The sequence below is a fragment of the Syngnathus floridae genome, chromosome 3 (genome assembly GCF_059516105.1).
Source record: "Syngnathus floridae isolate MCC-2025c chromosome 3, RoL_Sflo_1.0, whole genome shotgun sequence".
Lineage (NCBI taxonomy): Eukaryota > Metazoa > Chordata > Actinopteri > Syngnathiformes > Syngnathidae > Syngnathus > Syngnathus floridae.
This window is the reverse complement of record NC_142415.1, coordinates 14,474,986-14,492,981: the sequence shown is the minus strand read 5'-3', so window position 1 is coordinate 14,492,981 and position 17,996 is coordinate 14,474,986. Positions and strand designations below refer to the sequence as shown.

The following is a 17,996-nucleotide window of genomic DNA, read 5'->3' as shown; positions in this document are numbered from 1 at the left end:
TTTGTTGTCTGCTGGAAGTGTTATTTCTGAGCAGATCACTTCATCCCCCAGGTCAAACATAATTTGATTGGTATCTAGAAGCCCACTGAGAAATACAGCATCCCCTTTAGTCCAACTTGATAAAGTCAGCTTGTAAAATATTCCGTTTTACTTGACTTTAAATTGTGACTGTGCATATTCAACAAACGAGAGCCTGTAAGAATTCTTACATTGTAGGGACCGTGTGGGCTCTCTGAACATTTTAGTTTCGAACTCCCAAATGCCGAGCCAAACATTGTCAGTCTCAAACCAGCTTCCACATTTGAGCTCTCAGGGGCAGGACACAATTTGGTTGCCAATGGCAACGACAAGGAATAGAAAAATGTACACTTGTGGACCTAATACGTGTGTTTTTGCCGGTGTGCAATGTCCCTGTGTTTCTTCACAGTCCAACATTAATTTGCAGCTCCTTTGTTGTCGTCTTATTTCAGGTAAGCCTGCAGCCAGGAGAATATTTGCTGGCAAGCCCCTGGGCTAAATACCTTTGCATCTGCCTCCTTTGTTACCCTTTTGGGCCATTTATCACTTTGCCTTTACGGTTGCCTCACTCCCTGTCTGTCTGGCTCAATAAAATGTTTGCTTTTACTATCATGTAGATGAGGCAGTTTTGCCCAGACCCATCTTTCCCAAACTGAGTCAAAGAGAAGTTGTCTTCACCATTCTCCTTTAGGAAATAGGTTAACTCTTGAATCTGACTTAAAATTTAGAGACATTAAGCTTTTTTCTTATCACAGGAGATCTGCTGCAGTGGCTCTTCTAATAACATTCGGTCCTTTTCTTTCTATTACCTTGGACAACTCAGTAGCAGGAAAAACACACAAACAAATTCCGGTTGTCGCTTGGCGTTTGAGCATTAATTTATTCATGGATACTTAGCAAGCACATATTCCAAGCAAGTCATTCACCAACCTTGAACATGTAAAGCAGAAGCTTTGGCATTTCAAGGTTAAAGTCAAGCATGTCCATAGCATTTATTTATTTCAACCTTCATACCTCTTGCTAATTTAATGACAATTAGAGAAGAACCATCTTATTGAGTTAAGCAGCTGAATATGGCTTTAAAAATCAGACCACTACCATTTTTGCAACTAGTAATCGGATAGACGCAATAATTAAAAGCAACGTTAAAAGTATGAAAGCTTTGAAAGGTTTATTGTCATTGAACGGGACAATATTTGTTCACAACATTTCAAACATCTTGAGGTATTCGAATGAGATTGCATCTGCTAATTTTGTCACCAAATAAAGGTTTGTGGGGTTTTTTTCCTGATGTTTTTTTTTTTCATACAACAAACTGAGAGCCAAAGAAGATATGAGCGATACATCGTACAGTAAATGATGAAAACAGTGTTTGACAATGTCACTGTCTTGTGTCCTTGCAGCGGAGTGTGGAGGTCACATAACTGGAGCAGTGTCTGGACGAATTCTGTCTCCAGGATACCCTGCCCCGTACGACAACAATCTCCACTGTACCTGGACTATAGAAGCGGATACTGGCAAGACTATCAGGTAAAGTCTTACGAATCATAAATGTAAGAATAAGTAAACCACTGTGATTATTGAATACATTATGTAGTAACTTCCATGGATATTTTTCTCTTTTAGAATAGCTGCTGCAACAGATCCTAAATGAACAGAAATTAAGCAAAACATTCCATTATGTTTTTATTTGTCTTAAAATGATTCCTTTATTTCTCCGTCAGCCTCCATTTCATCGTCTTTGACACTGAGATTGGCCATGACATCCTGAGAGTTTGGGATGGGCCGTCTGGATCATCGGATGGAGGCATCCTTTTAAAAGAATGGTCCGGTCCAGCCTTGCCTGAAGATATCCATTCAACCTTCAACATACTCACACTTCAATTTGATTCCGACTACTTTATCAGCAAGCAAGGATTCTCCATTCAGTTTTCCAGTAAGTTTGCTTGTCTTTTTCTATTAATGTTAAATAATTGCGTCATAAATTTAGGCCTCGCTATGTCTCCACCTGTCCTCAGGTGAACTCTCGACTCAAAACATTTAGAATGAGATTGTTTGTCGAGCTGGTTGAGGGATTTTTCTGCATGCTTTATTTCTTCGTGAGGGACAAAATAAAGACAGCTTAAGTAAAACGTGCTGAAATGGCTGCAGCAATATTTTTCATTTCTTGATCGCTTCATATTCTCATCGTCCACCATGTTAGCATGTGCCAACCCACGGGGGATGTTGTGGTGACAGGCTGTCAAAATGTTCAAATCATAGCTTTTTTTCAAATGTGTGATAGCAATGACATGCCTAGCTAGGATATGTGAAGAATTGAATGGCTGCTTTGGCACTGACGGTGCCGGGATGCTGCTGCAAAGCTCAGTCGATAAGCTGCAGTGCTCCCAGCAGTGCAGTCTCTGGAATTGAAGTAAAGTGTAGTAAACTAGTGTTCAGGTGGTCTGGTTCGATACAATATTATCAGACCGATCTGTATAATACATTAAATAGCACCCAGACAAAATTGTGGCCGTGCACAGATACGTTTTCACCGAACCATAAAATCATTTTCGGGTTTGCTCTGATATCCTGGTCCATGTCTGGGGATTATGAATTTAATATTTCTCAAATGGTATAAACATTATGATCATTTCTCCTTGTAATATAACTATTTTGATCTTTGAATTGATTGGATCTTTGGATCGTCAAGTTTTTTTCTGCGCGTGTATAAGGGCTGATGATGAGTGGGCAGCAGCAATGTCGACAAAAATCTGTACATTAAAATATATTTCAAGTAACTGTTATTTCCGATTAATATTTATATGCAGCACCACGTGCGTCTATCCTTCTCTCAGGCACATTTGGTTTTTAAATCCTCCTCATTTTGAAAGTAAATATTGACACCAACATGCTCATCAAAGAATGGTTATTTGTTCCATTAGTATGTTAATTCATTTTATTCCCCTATGTTCATTTACCATTAGGTAAAGGTGATATTTAATAACATACTGAATAATAATTGCATAATTAAGTCTTCCCCGTTAATGTCAGAAGGGCTATCTTGATGGAATTCTATAGTTATCAATGAGTACATTGTATTTTACAACGATACTATTAAGATGAGATTTTATTATATTATCTACAAACAATTATTTTTAAATTCATGGTTCATGTCAATGTATTCCCTCTGTGCATTTACTTAAAAAATAGTTGTCTCAATCTGAACACGTTTTAAGAAAATAACTGACAAAGGCCGCAATTTTGTTGTTCATGTAAAGTGTTTATTATATACTTTATTTCAAAATACTAATATTCCGTCCGTTTTTTTGTGGTGTGGTGTATTTTAAGTTAAGGAACACTGAAAGTATGCATTAGATGCCTGCATTATCTGCAGCAGATTATTATTATTTCCCCACATTGATGGATCTCTTCAACTGTCAAAAGTACTGCTTCCTTTGCAGAACCTCAAAAGTAGAGAAAAATAGGTTTTAAAGCAAAATAAAACATGGCACTGTGATTCAGAGCGCCAACATGTTGGATTTTTGACAACACTGCTAGAATGTTAATTTGTAGAAATTTAGATGATCCCCCTTCCCATATCCACCACCAAAAAAGTGCATAATCACTTGTCGCAGTTTGGAATGGCTCTGCAGCTCGCAGCGAATTCTAAACAGGGTTTATATTGCCACAAAACACTGACATGGCAGATGATAGTCTATACACAATATGCGGCCTTTCTGTTGTTGACAGTTCGGCCTTTTTGGACTCAGCTCGTAATGGACTATTGTGTGTCTCTAAATTGTGTTTTTTGTTCTCAGACATACATAATATTGTTGTGTTTGCTTTGTCTCACTTTGTCAAGCCACAACAGCGACAACCTGTAATGACCCTGGCATCCCGGTAAATGGCTCTCGATACGGAGACAGTAAGGAGCCCGGTGACAGTATGACGTTCCAGTGTGACCCTGGCTATCAACTCCAAGGACCTGACACCATCACATGTGTCCGCATGGATAACAGATTCTACTGGCAGCCGGATCCTCCAACATGTGTTGGTAAGTGTGCATATATATATATATATATATATATATATATATATATATATATATATGTGCGGATTCCAGTCAGGAGGGGCGACACTCACTAGAAATAACTCATCAGCAGCTCCACCACACAACCCTGCAGATTTGTTACAGATGCTCTCTTTTATAGATCTCATCCAGTTTTATGCTCAAGTGTCCAAGGTGATGTTTGTTTACTGAAATACGGGCTGTTGAAGCTGAGAGGCTGTGGGAAGATAAATTTTTCATTTTCTCACACAATTAGGTAGTTTATGTGCTGCCTCTGCTGCACGTTGAATCATTTTTCACCGGCCATGTGTCCTGGCACTTTGATCGCAATTTTAAATAAATTGTTTCCCTTATTAAAAAGAATGTCAAACACAAATATTTGACTTTTACACCACTGTCAAGTCTCGCAAGACACCTACATAAGTTTACACTTGCTGCATCATATGTTTGCTTCTAATTAATAGGACGGGTGATTATGCCACCCTCAGTAAATCTCTGGATTAGAATATTCTTTACCACCCTTTCCTTCACCTCCTGACACAAACTGACTGTTAGCTTTCATGTCACCTTGAAGACACATCATCGTGACTGTTCCGGAATTGTCTGAGTCAGACGGAATCCCGAGTTGGCTTGTAGCTTGAGTAATTATTGGATGACAGAGTGCTTGTAAGTCGGATGAATACTTCAGCACAAATGATGCCTCTTTGAAAACTCCTCCAGCAGCCGCATAAGCTGTTTTGTATTGCTGCTTCTCATCGAAACAATACTGATGATTGCTGTACGTTTCAGAAGTTATCACAATGTGCCACCCAGCTTATATGTCACTCCGGGCAAAGTTTTGCAAGTGTGGTGGAAGAATGTCAGGACACAGTATCCTGTTAGTAACAGTAAAGGGAAATAATGTCAATGTTCAGCTCATTTCTAATATAATCCAACCTAATCACTCCTAAAGAGGAACTAAACATCTTCATCCTCACCACCGTATCTCTGCTTCATGTTGGCTGTTTAGTACACAAAGCCGTAAAGCATCATGGCTGGCCTCAACTTTGTCTAATAAATGCTCCCCTTCATCCTTCCAGAGTTGCTTCTATCACATAACATGACACTTTATTACACCCGCTCCAACCTGCTTGTATCCATTTCTTCACCTTCTCGCCACACTCACCATTGCTCTGAACTGTTGACCCTAACTATTTCAAGTTCTCCATCCTCGATAACGCTTCTCCCTGGAGCCCCACTTACCTCCCAATCATGAACATATGTATATTCAGTGTTGGGGTAATCTTGATTTCTCATCTTTTCTAGCAAATGCCTTTGAAAATGTTCCTCCACCTGCTCCCTCCTTTCACTGCAGATCACAATGTCATCTACAAACATCATGGTCCGTAGGGATTCCAGTTTAAGCTTGACTGTCAGCCTGTCCATTACTGAAGGGGCTTAGAGTTGATGCCTGATGCAATCCTACTTCCACCTTGGACTCCTCTGTCACACCTATAGCACACGTCACCACTATTATGCTACCCTAATACATTTCTTACCGATCCTGACTTCCTCATGCAGTACCACAAATCCTTCCTGGGTAGCCTTTCATAGGCTTTCTCTCAGAATACAAAGACATATTGCTGCTCCTTCTGACCTTCACACTACTTTTCCATCAACACCCTCAAGTCAAACAATGCATTTGTGATACTTATCCTAGGCTCACTACAAAGTTTTTTTCCCTGAGTCCATTCTCTAGTTCTCTTTCCCATCGTTTCATCGTGCGGCTCATCAACTTTATTCCTCTATAGATCCCCCAACTCTGCACATCACCCCATTCTTAAATATTGGCACCCGTACACATTTCCTCCCTTCCCCAGCCATCTTCTCACCCTCTAGAATTCTATTGAACAGCCTGTTCGAAAATCCACAGCCATTTCTTCTAGATGCTTCCATCCCTCCACAGGATTCAACTACCTTTCAATTTGTCATCCCCGTTAATGCCTTATAAATTTCCCCCAACTAGTACTGCAACTTCCGAGTTCATAATTTCGTTCCTTCTTTCTGCTTTCCCAAATTCATCAACTCTTCAAAGGCATCAAAATTGATTGTGGCCGGTTGGTCTGCAAACCCACAACTCAGCCATGGAAACACGGATTTTGTTCTGCCACTCCCACCTTTTCCTATGACTTAAATCCCCTTCTGTCTTCTCCGTGTTTCTAAATATTATGCATCTCCCAGGAGTCGCATTGTACGGGTTATTTAGACAAGTGTATGTCTTTGTGTGAGTAATCTATTCAACAATTAAGGCCTTTATTTACCTTCCGCTGCATCGTTGCTAATGTGTGCACACCCACCTGCCTTTTTGGTGCAGAATATTACTCCTGTTGAAGAATAGCAAGACCACCAGGAGTGATTTTACTGCTTAGTACCCCCAACCTTAATCTGTTTCTGAATTCCAGCCCTATCGCTCTACCTTTCGTGCTTGCTCTTTTACTCTAGCAATTTGTGAAGGCAATATTAGTGGTCCAGTAGGTGTTATTCTGTCTCATCTCCAACCTTTGCCACACCTCTCATCAGTAGCTGACCCCCTTCTCCTCTGCCTACATTTGGCAGGCTGGAGGGGTCACGGATGCTCTGTCAAGGGGTGATACTCCTTCCAGAAGATTTAATGATGGGTGATCATCATCGCTCTATTTTTGGGTTTTTTCCCTAGCAACCTGTGGTGGTAATGTCAGCGGTCCTTCTGGAGTGATCCTGTCTCCTAACTACCCCCAGCCTTACCCTGCCGGGAAAGAGTGTGATTGGCGAATCCGAGTCAACCCAGACTTTGTCATCGCTCTCATCTTCAAAAGGTACTGGCCCAGAATATTCGTGACCGCCGTGGCTTTTAATAAAAGTGTAACTGTCAGAAAAGATCTCGGCCTGCAAGTGGAATTCTGTGTCTGCAGAAACACCTCCACTGGTACTTCTAAGGTGTTTTTAATCATGAAATATTTAGATCTAAATAGCATCGCACATCCTTTTGGCTCAGATTTTTGGTTTTGTTCAGGCAGGGATCTCTGCAATGACTTGTTTAGCTGCAGCATCATAATAATAAGGTCTGATCAACCAATGTTTGTTAAAAATAAGCAGTCATGCCTAAAGATTTAATGGGCCCACTAAATGCCAATATGCAGCACTTAATTTGAGTTATAAGATCTCAACAATCTGTCTGGAAGAAGCATCATGACCTCAGATGGCTTTTGTTGTGTAAATGAAATACATAATTTTCAAGTGTTATAAAAATATATCAAAATGCCATTGAGTGTGTTGGCTGTGCTGAAAAGAAAAGTATTTGTACTGTGCAACAGAATGAACACAAAGGTCTCTCCTGTCCTTGTTTTGGATGAAAGAGAATAATTGCATAAAAGTGTCTTGTCCAAATGGCTGTCTGAGCCCTGGCAAAACATGTTTTAATTTCTAACGAATACGTTCACATATATTTTTTTCAAAATTTATTTAGGACACCATCATCTTTGAACCTGATTTCAAGCAATTGAGGATGAAATAACAAAAAAACATTATGCATCTTTTAGTGAGTTACTGAACTTAACGTGAAGCTAATGGGGCACATTAAAAATTCTACTTCTTAGTTTGCCAAATATTTTTGTTTGTTTCTTATATGACCAAGAGACACAAATTAGGTACTTCATAAAGCAATTAGACAATAAAAAAGTTATTGTATGTTGTTGTTTTTTTTATCATAAGTGGTCCCCTAATTGTTTTTGCCCTTTCGTTAATAAACCAGTATACAGGGCAGTGTCTGTATTTTCAGTTGTAATGAAAGCTGTTTTTGATCAAGTGACTCTCCTGAGAATAACTGGTTCAGAAGATGACTGAATGAATGAAATGAAATGACTTCAAATAATATGTAATTTGCTCTCTCAATAAAATAAAGTACTCCAATTGGGACAAGCAATGTGAGAATAATCACCCTTTAATGGTTACTAGGCATCATTTTCCATATCAAATAAGATCATAGCCAAACAATATAAAGTGTTGTATGCAGTAGGCATATAGGGCACTCATAAACCAGATTTTAAGACCAGAAAATTCTAGTATATTTAATATGTATATTAATATCATGTTCATAATAATGATTCACAGCACAGGTATTCTAAGTATACATTTTTATTATAATCATTATCTTTCTATTACACCATTTTGACTGTACACTACATTACTGTATTTCCAAAGTTCATGCAATTTCCAAAGGCAACCATCCAAATAATATAAGGGTGATAATTAATTAGTTCCAGTCTTAAACTGTCACCATCATAAAATGCTGATTAACTCTATATGTTTTATTTAATTCCAAGCAATAGAGGGAATGGGTGGACATTCCAAAATGCCACACAAGTTTAAAGCAAAGTGAACAAAAACTACGCAACTCTGGGCCACCAAGCCAAATGAGTCTCAGCACGGTCCACAATCATGCAATCATGGGGAATATTATTTATAACATTTCCATTCATTATAAAATAAAAGAAAGAAATGTTCCAACTGATTAGGGTACTTTGACTTGATGGTGTCGCAAGAGTACATACTCTACAAATCTTCTTTCTGCTAATTAAATTAGCATATATAATGATTACGGTGGCCTTTAAGACTTGAATGCAATGCCGAGATTATAATTGATCTCTAGTGAATGTTAGAGCCCTGTCTGCATTGTCATTTCATGACATTTATACTTAGAATGTAGCTCGACAGAAAAATGTATTTGCAAGGATCACTTTCATGCTTTGTCAGTGCAGAGGAGCTTATGTGGTGTTAAGCTCTTGCTAAATCAGATATAAATACAGGCCTTAGCATTCAAGGAGCTTAGTATGTTAACCTTACAAATGAGCACATTGGCTGATTATAGGCAGTATTATCCCATAATAGATAATGCTACCAGAAAGTGTGCAAGACTGAAGAAGAAAATGTAAATATTTTACCAAGAACACTGTGACTAATTAGAGGATCACCAAATTATATACCTGCTATTAACTTACATTTTGTTATTATTAACTCATCTATTCTTCTTCTCACTTATCTGAATAACTTGACTTAAAATTTTAATTTTGTATAATTCTGCTAACAACTCAGTTGACGTAATCTTGGGAGATGCGGCATAAAAAAAATGAAGAGTTGACATTGGGATTTACTTTAACATCCTTCTGATCCTCCTTTGCGCTCACAGGTGTCACACGAATACACCAACACACGACTTCCATCTTAACTAGACAGGTGGAGAATTAAAACAAGGATAAACGTGGACTTCAATAGAAATCAGAAGGATTGTCGTGTGTTTAACTGGCAGCTGGACGCTAAGACTAACATAATTGCTGTCAGGGTGAACAATTTGATATGCGTGTGTGTGCATTATTTTTACACTTTATACAAACATTAGTGAATTGAGCGCTAGTGGTATCACAGAAACATTTTATGCAGAGCAACTGCCAACTTGGGATAAAGGATCATGCTTAACTTTACTCAAATGCACGCTTTTGTGTTCGATTTGTTTTTCAGCTAACTTGCACAAATCTTTCCATTCATTTACCGGGAAAAAAAATAATTGCCAAAACACCTTACCTGATTTTGGCTAAAAGTTTATTACACTGTTGCTAATTGGGATGAAAAGTGGTGGATCATTTTCAGAGATATTCTATAAAAAGGAATAACGAATGTATGGCAATATATACAATGTAAGTAACTCAATGGCCATTTCAAGTAACATGAAATGTACATTATTGATGTTTGGAAAGAGATTTTTTACCCGATAGAGAGGTAAAGGTTGACAAAGATTTTGCTAATAAATGAAATGAGGTGATCTTCGTTGTTGAAAGATCTCTCTATAAAGGCCAAAAGGCTACTTGTTGGTAGAAAGAGCTTCAGAGTGTTATGGCCGCATTTGTAAGGTGATGAAGTCTTGTTGTTAAAGGATAGGTTGTGACCATTCAAAGCTGGCAACAGAAGAGGCTCTTCTGTTGAGCAGCAGGTGCACACTTGCAACATGCGTACCACTTGTGGGAAGTGGGCAGGATGTCACCACACAAAACAATGCCCCTACCTGTGGCATATAAAAAGGATAGTGAAATAATTATACAATTGGTGGACATGGGATGCACTGCTCAAACACTGCTTGCACACCCGTGACCCTCATGAGGATAAGTGGTTTGGATGATGAATGAATATCTGTATATTCAAATTAATTCCCGTGAGAGGTCGCTAGCTATTCAAATGTGAATTTGTGAATGGCATTTATTCCTCGAGAATGGTCTGCAGCCCGTTTTGATGCAATCGATCTTTGTTTTGTTTCTATCAGTTTTAACATGGAGCCCAGTTATGACTTCCTGCACATTTATGAGGGCGAAGACTCTAATGGGCCTCTCTTGGCGAGTCTCCAAGGCAACCAGGCCCCAGAGCGCATCGAGAGCAGTGGTAACAGTCTCTTCCTGGCATTCCGATCGGACGCCTCACTGGGCATGTCTGGCTTCGCCATTGAGTTCAGAGGTAAAATTTTATCTTCACATTTCTGTCTTTGTTTTATGATGGTCCGAACATTTTTTAACCAAGACTGGTATGTACAGATGAATTAATAAGTGTAAAAGTGCAGGTAAAAGCAAATTGTGCAGTGGGCCATCAGAACTCTGAGACAATCTGTTGAGGCCATGAGGCCATTTAATTTTTTTCCCTTCTGTCATGGCATTATTTCCCCCATGTTTAATTATGGAAAAAGAATCAATCCATTCAAAGGGCGGACTTTCAAGTTTTCAAGCGCTTGTAAGGATTTTAATCAATAGTGCTATATCCAAACGTTCATCCCAAACCAGATCACCACTACGTGTATCAATTCTTTGTCGTTAAACTGTGAGAAAAAATCCAAGGTACATCCCACCACCCAAATGTGTGCATTTGATCTTCTACATTAGCCCGACAATACTCCGTTTTTTTTACTTGGCATCAATATTAAAACATCAACACAGAGGTGTGGTATCTGCAGACTGGCTAATATTTAAAGCTGCCAACTATATTCATTTCAGCCTCACATCATGAGGCTTTTTTCCCCAGCAGAAAGTGCTTGATGTTCCGTGTCAGCCCATGAGTTGTTTACCTCCACAGATTGTGACTCATCTTGGTTTTACAGAAGCTGCTTGACTGGTGGTGATTTAAGAGCTATTGTCAAAGTGAGGCTGATTATTACTTCATCATTGGACTGCAGACTAGATCTTCTCTGTCAAGTTATATAAAAATCATTCTTCATTTTTTTATCTATCTCACTCCATTTATCTGTAATTAAAAACGATTATCTCCCCCTCTGTTGTCTGCCTTGCCAGGCCACCTCACACCTCTGTACTTTTCGTCATTAATTCACTACCTTTCATCTGCCATCACTCTAATTAAAATGCAACCTTAATCATCTCCCTGTTTCATTTGCTTCTACCACTCCTTCCTCATCTCTCTCTCTCTCTCGCTCTCTCTCTCTCTCTCTCTGTTTGCTTTTTTTTCTACCAAACTTTGCTGGGTAATCACAAGAAAGCAAACGACCTGGGCCAGCATTGTCATTTAGAACTCAGTTTTTGAGTTCCTGTTTGTACTCCATCAATGTTGCTTCTTATCTTACCCTCATTAGCCCCTTCTTCTTCCATGAAAACAGAAATGCATGAGAGGGAATGTCGTAAAGGGTCTCCTTTTGTCTGTCACATCCAATCAGATCAACAAATAGAGTGGAGACTTCATAGTGTTCACTTGACAGCAGCCACTAAGTCGATCCAAAGAAGGGTAAAACATTTTCCATCAAGAAATTGCTGTTATTGTTGTTTTTCCTTTTGTTCAAGATATGTAGTCTAGTTCTTACAGAAAGTAAGGAGACAGTTTCAACTTCATCCCTACCAGTAATGCATAGAAAAATGAGAACTGTGCTATTCTTTTTTGTTTTCTAATAAACACATGCTGTTAAATGTAAAGTGAAATAAGTTTCCAAATATAATTATTGTTATCATCATAGCTATTCACATATTCAAACGTTATCATCATAGCTATTCAAATATACTTTGGATTAATCAATGGTCTGTCCTGAACAGTTCTAATATAAATCAGGGCTTGCATTCATTGATGGCGAGTATTTTTTGTCAGTGTTTTATAGTTGCTCTTCATGCATTTTACAAGGACTCTTAAATGAAATGGGTGGGAGAAAGAAGCTTCGCAGTCATCCATGCAGTTCTTCAGTTACGCCTTGCCAGTCTGTTGTGGGTTTGACTAAATAAAAAATCGGTCATGTGATCAAACTTGTATACAGTACCTGAAAACGAAACCTGAGGGAAAGTATCTTAACAGAAAAGAACTAGTAGAAGTAAAATTGCTTGAGTTGAAGTCTTAAAGCATCTGACATATTTGTAATTAAGTAATGTTCTGATATTACAAGGTATTAGAAAGAAAAGTGATGAATGGTGGTGGCAATTGTTTTTTATTGATTTTAATTTCATTCTTATTCATTTAGTTTACTTCAGCAGTGTGCAGTAAAGTAAGTAAAGTTAGCCCTGCCATTGCGCAACACTGGTTGGTGTCTGCTGGTCTCAATCCAGAAAGCATGAAAAAGAAAAACAGACACTCTCCTGGTGTGCTCATAAACTGTGACGCGTTCCTGATTACCTGCATCCTCATTTTCATGACCTTCCCCTGCCAGTATTCCTTATTTGTCAGTACAGGCACGACTATTCCACTGCTTTGTGTTGCGTCAACATACAATTTCTTCAGATTGTATTTCGTAGCAATGTGTAACAAAAATGTTTTGGGGATATGTGTTGAAGTATACATTTTATTTAGGAAGTGCAGTGCCAGAAATATGAACATGGAAGTGCTGTATGAATCTGTGGAAATTTTACGAGTTTCTAAAAGCCCCCTACTCTCTTTTTTTTTATTCTTTCAGAAAAACCAAGAGAGGCCTGTTTTGATCCTGGTAACATCATGAATGCTAGTAGGACCGGCTATGACTATAAACTGGGATCTCAGGTGTCCTATAACTGTCACCATGGCTACACAACAGTGGGAGGAGAAACAATAACCTGTGTGATGGGCCATGATGGGAAGCCGGTGTGGGACAAGACTCTACCGTCATGTAAAGGTAGGACAGACAAATTGTCACACACATAGGAACCAGATAAAGTGTCACGCCACTTATAGTTTATAAACAGAAATTGTTAATCAAGGAATCTTGTTATACTGCCAGTGTTAGTTACTAAAGTGATCTAATCATCAGATATTTTGGACAATTCTGTGCAACTCTGTGTGAAGAGTTTGTGCAAGACCTATTTCTGCTCTCAGTGCACAAAGCAAGGTCCATAAAGGCGTACTTGGAGTTTTCTATGAGGGGAAATTAAGAGCCCTGACGTCAAAAGCATCAAGTGCTTTTCAAGAATAACTAGGCGTCCTTTAACATGCACACAAACACACACTGCCAATTAACTCCTTAGGGTAGGTCATAATCAAGGGGGGCACATAAGTAGTGTGGAGCTGCCACAGTGATTGCTTCCATGGGGCAATTTACAAATAAAAGCCTAATAAGACATTGATATTCATTTACAGTATTACTCTTTTTTTAATTTTGAAGTTAGCTCTCATGGCAGATAGCCTATGAACAATCAATGCAGCGGTTGGTTTGACTTCATGCTTGCGTGTGCTTGTGTGCTTGTGTGTGCGCGCATATGTGTGTGGTGTGTGTGTGTGTGTGTGTGTGTGTGTGTGTGTGTGTGTGTGTGTGTGTGTGTGTGTGTGTGTGTGTGTGTGTGTGTGTGTGTGTGTGTGTGTGTGTGTGTGTGTGTGTATGTGTGTGTGTCCTTATGTGGACATCTGAGACAGATTCTGTCAGGGATTGGAAGGCCAAACTGTCCAAACTGTCTATTTGATTAATGGCTGACAGAGCCTAGCAAGTGACACCTGCCAAATGGCCATTTGCAGTGTATTTGTCATATATAGCCCATGTCTCTGTTTGAGCATTTAAATATACGGAGGACTCAGATTTATAAGACAGTAATCTGACCCATGTCCACAAATCAATGCAGGTGGCTTGTAACCACCTACTTTTGTTTCCACCTACAAGTATTTTTTTTTTGCTTGTGGGATCTATTTTGCTTTGTAAGAAAGAAATGTGTCACATGACTGTTTCAAGAAATCAGAAATTAATCACAAGTTAGTAATTAACTTTTTTTTTTCATTGAACACCTACTCAAGTAATTATTTGCTTTTGTCATATTAGCTCTGCCAAACAACCCAGGTAAAGAATTCAGAAATTATTTTAAAATGAACACAGTAAGATATGTTTAATTAAATCTCCCTCACCATTGGTTATCACGTCTGGGTGGAAGGACTGTGGTATTTCACAACAGCAACAAATAACTACAGTAAAGTGGATTTATTGGATGTCCCACCTGGTGACCTTTTATCAAGATGAAAGCATCGCCTTTGCTATCTACTTGGTTGTTTCCTACACAAAGGTACCGTCATTTGTACGGCAAGCATACATCAAAGATATTTTACAAGAACGACGATGCTGTTAACGTGTATTTTTGCGCACCTCACATGGCTTCCAGCAACAGTTTTGCATTTAGCTCGATAAATGTTTCATTTAGTGAGGTTATTTGAGTGGCATATGAACAGAAGGTGAGTAGAGAATCAGCCTTTCCACATTGCATCATCTGACCCCTTCCTATGCCACTCCGTTGGGTCTTATAGAACTGCTAGTATATCAATCAAGCTTTATCTGAATCAATTATTTATATTTATAAAGTGATCAATGAAGCATATTTCTTAAAAAATAATCCATTTAGAATATATGCACCAAAACTATTATTTCATTGAATGAATGCAAAGTTTCCCGCACATCTGTGTTTGGATCTCATCATATTGTTTAGATGTAAGTTTCGATTAAAGTTGTTTTCCCCTTTCTGTTTCCACAACAAGGTCTTTGATTAAGGTGCTACTTCCTCCTTTGGTGAAACAATTCAGTCAACACAATTCGGTTTACTAATTCCCTCCATTTCCCTCGTCTCCATTCTTCTCCACATTGACTTTTCTTACCACATCGTTTGAGCACTTTTTCCCCCCCTTTCTGTGTCTATGTCTCGGGCCAACTCCTGGGGGCTCTTAGACCAAGCTCATTAGACAGGTTGAGACCCCCTTAAATAATACAGCTCCACTTACACTCCCTCCGTCTCCTCTCGTTTCACCTTTCGTCCCCATGCTCAGCCCCTTTTTCCTTTCCCTCCACATGTAATGACTTCTCACCAACCCTCTCTCTTGCACTGCCTTTTACCGTCTCATCTGTCTGATTTAATCTGTCTCTCTCGCTCTGTCTCACTTTCCTTCTCTCTCTTTCATGCTATATTGTCGCTCTCTTTCTCTCTCTCCCTCTCTCTCGTCCTGTCTTACTTTCTTGCTCGCTCCCTCTCTCGCTCTATTTCTATCTTTCTCTCATACTCTCTCTCTTACCCCTCTTTCACTCTGTCTCTCTCACTCTCTCTCTCTCACTCACCTCTCTCTCTCTCTCGCTCTCTCTCTCCATCTCTCTCTCTCTCTCTCTCTCCATCTCTCTCTCTGTCTGTGTCTCTCTCCCACCTCTCCCTCCCATCTCAAAATGCTTTTTTTTATAGGTTCCCATGGTAACTACGAGCTGTTGAAAGGAAGAGAAAATTCTTAGTGGCTGTTGATGGGCTTTTCTCTCTTTTTGTGTGTGTATGTGCGTGCATGCACGTGTGCACGGGGGGTTTGACTTGTACCTAAATGCAGCACATTCACACACTTGCAATATGTGCATGCATAGTAATTTGCGGCGTGGTGGTGCACTGGCTCGTATGTTGCCTCAGGGGCAGAGTTTGATTCTGGCCTTCCTGTGTGGAGTTTGCATGTTCCCCCCGTGCCTGTGTGCAGGTTTCCTCCCACGGTCCAAAAACATGCATGGTGGGCCGATTGATCACTCCAAATTGTCCGTAGGTGTGATTATGAGCGCAAATGGTTATTTGTCTCTGCGTGCCCTGCGATTGGCTGGCAACCATTTCAGGGTATACCTCACCTACCGCCCAAAAACTGAGAAGCGGTATGGAGGACGCATAATCGACTCAAATCTTAGTAATGTGAAGAAAGTTCAGCTGTGTGACTGTGGGCCAATCTACATGTATGCACACATGTTGATCTATAATACTATCATAGCAATATATACATATTGATGATACACAAAGTTCAGTTCCTTCCATAAAACACAGTGAAACTGACTCTGCTTCAAAAAAGGATAATAATAAGTGCCTTGTTTGTTAAAGTGTGGGTGTACAAGACTCAAGAGTTTGAGGTTATTTTCTTTCCTGAAATGAATCTAATCCCTGGAAAATTAAAGGCACAATAACAATTTTATTAGCTAGTTTTCCAAAAACTCCAGGAGGTGCTACAACATAAGCTCAACACTTTGGGACATTTTTAGACTTTTGCTTGTTCTCTTTTCTCTTTGTTACAAAGAATGGCTTATGCGTGTGTGAGTGTGTATGCGTCTTTGTTGGATGTTGAACGACCATGAGAAGTAATTCTTCCAAAGTGTGTTTGTGTGTTTCAGTGCGTTGTAAGCATGAGTGATCAAAGCCCATTTGTGTGGAGGCTTTTTAGCACCTGAGCCTGGAGCAACACCACTGGGAGATTGTGGGTAGATCAAGAACACACCTTCAGACCTGAGGGTTAGAATGCAGCATCACAGCATGAATCAATCCAGAAAATATCAGTCGGCGTGGAGGATGAAGAAGAGCAGAAGAGAAAGTGGATGATTACTCTGATGGTTTATGAAGCAAAAGGGATGAGGGGGGGGGTCGACAAAGTGGAGGACAAGAGGCCAACAAATGCATTTGCTCTGTTGGAAATAGCAGCAAAAACAATTTTAGCAGTTTTTTTTTTCTGCTGTGTTGATCTATTTAACAAGTCGGCCTCATCCAGGGTGCCCATTCTTATGCAAAGTTTTGTGATAAGAGCACATGTGCTCAGATCACTAATCTAATTTTTGAAATGTTATTGTCGGAGGTTGCTTGGATCGGGACCTTTACGCATCCGAAAAGCTTCTGCTCAGTAATGCAGGCAGGTTAAAAGACCATCTTGGGGTCACGTTGAGGGATGTCCCTGAAGGATGACTTTGAAAAAAGCCTACGGGTCATTAGGTTGACTTTTTAAACCCCTTCATGCTATGCACATTATCCACACAAATGTCATGGCTGTAGAAAGACAGGAGGTCTCTGTGCTCAAGACCTCAGTATGCATGTGTTTTAAATTAACATTTTGTACAACAGCAAACTGCATTTCTTATATTTTATACTATTCGTACATTAGGCCACTCTTTCTGGCTGACGTATGGCATAGTGCACCGTGGCAGTGCCCTAATCGAAGATTGTGGGTAGCTGTGTTTTGAGAGTCACGTTTGTTACTATTTTTTCCCCTTAATATGCAGCAAGCGGTCTTTAGATATTTGGACATATTATTTTTTTAATCGTTTACTTTTTTTATATTATATGATAAAAAAAGTAATACAATTCTTATCACGTTCCTACTGTATGTTGTATCATTAGGATAAAATGAAAACTGTCTAAAAAGCTTATAAACGTTTGCTAAATGTGATTTTTTTTTTTCTCCAAATTGAATATGGATCACTTTCATGAGCACAGTCAGTCAATTTGTATTGGCAGTCTGTGTAAAATCTGAATTTCACTCAGTTATGTAGCTACATTTTACTGCCAGTGACCAATATCGACAGTATTTTGTGAATGAAGTCCATAGCATTTCAATTTACTGTGGCAATGGGATTGTCCAAAACAGGTTCCAAAATATTTTCTAAAGCTTTGGCCGAGACACATCCTAGTAAGTTTACGATCCCTTATTTCGTGATGTTGATGAGAAATTT

The 17,996-nt window shown here is 39.3% G+C and overlaps 1 protein-coding gene across 3 annotated transcripts in view; it reads left to right on the top strand.

Annotated features, from left to right (window-relative positions):
* The window catches only part of LOC148400706 (CUB and sushi domain-containing protein 1-like), a 276,392-nt gene that overhangs the window by 208,843 nt on the left and 49,553 nt on the right, over nucleotides 1-17,996 (top strand). For all 3 annotated transcript variants that reach the window (XM_088370818.1, XM_088370816.1, XM_088370817.1), the window contains 6 exons: nucleotides 1,422-1,548; nucleotides 1,743-1,954; nucleotides 3,863-4,054; nucleotides 6,765-6,903; nucleotides 10,398-10,585; nucleotides 13,002-13,196. In XM_088370818.1, the coding sequence (XP_088226944.1) occupies nucleotides 1,422-1,548; nucleotides 1,743-1,954; nucleotides 3,863-4,054; nucleotides 6,765-6,903; nucleotides 10,398-10,585; nucleotides 13,002-13,196 (1,053 nt within the window). The remainder of the gene's footprint in view (nucleotides 1-1,421; nucleotides 1,549-1,742; nucleotides 1,955-3,862; nucleotides 4,055-6,764; nucleotides 6,904-10,397; nucleotides 10,586-13,001; nucleotides 13,197-17,996) is intronic.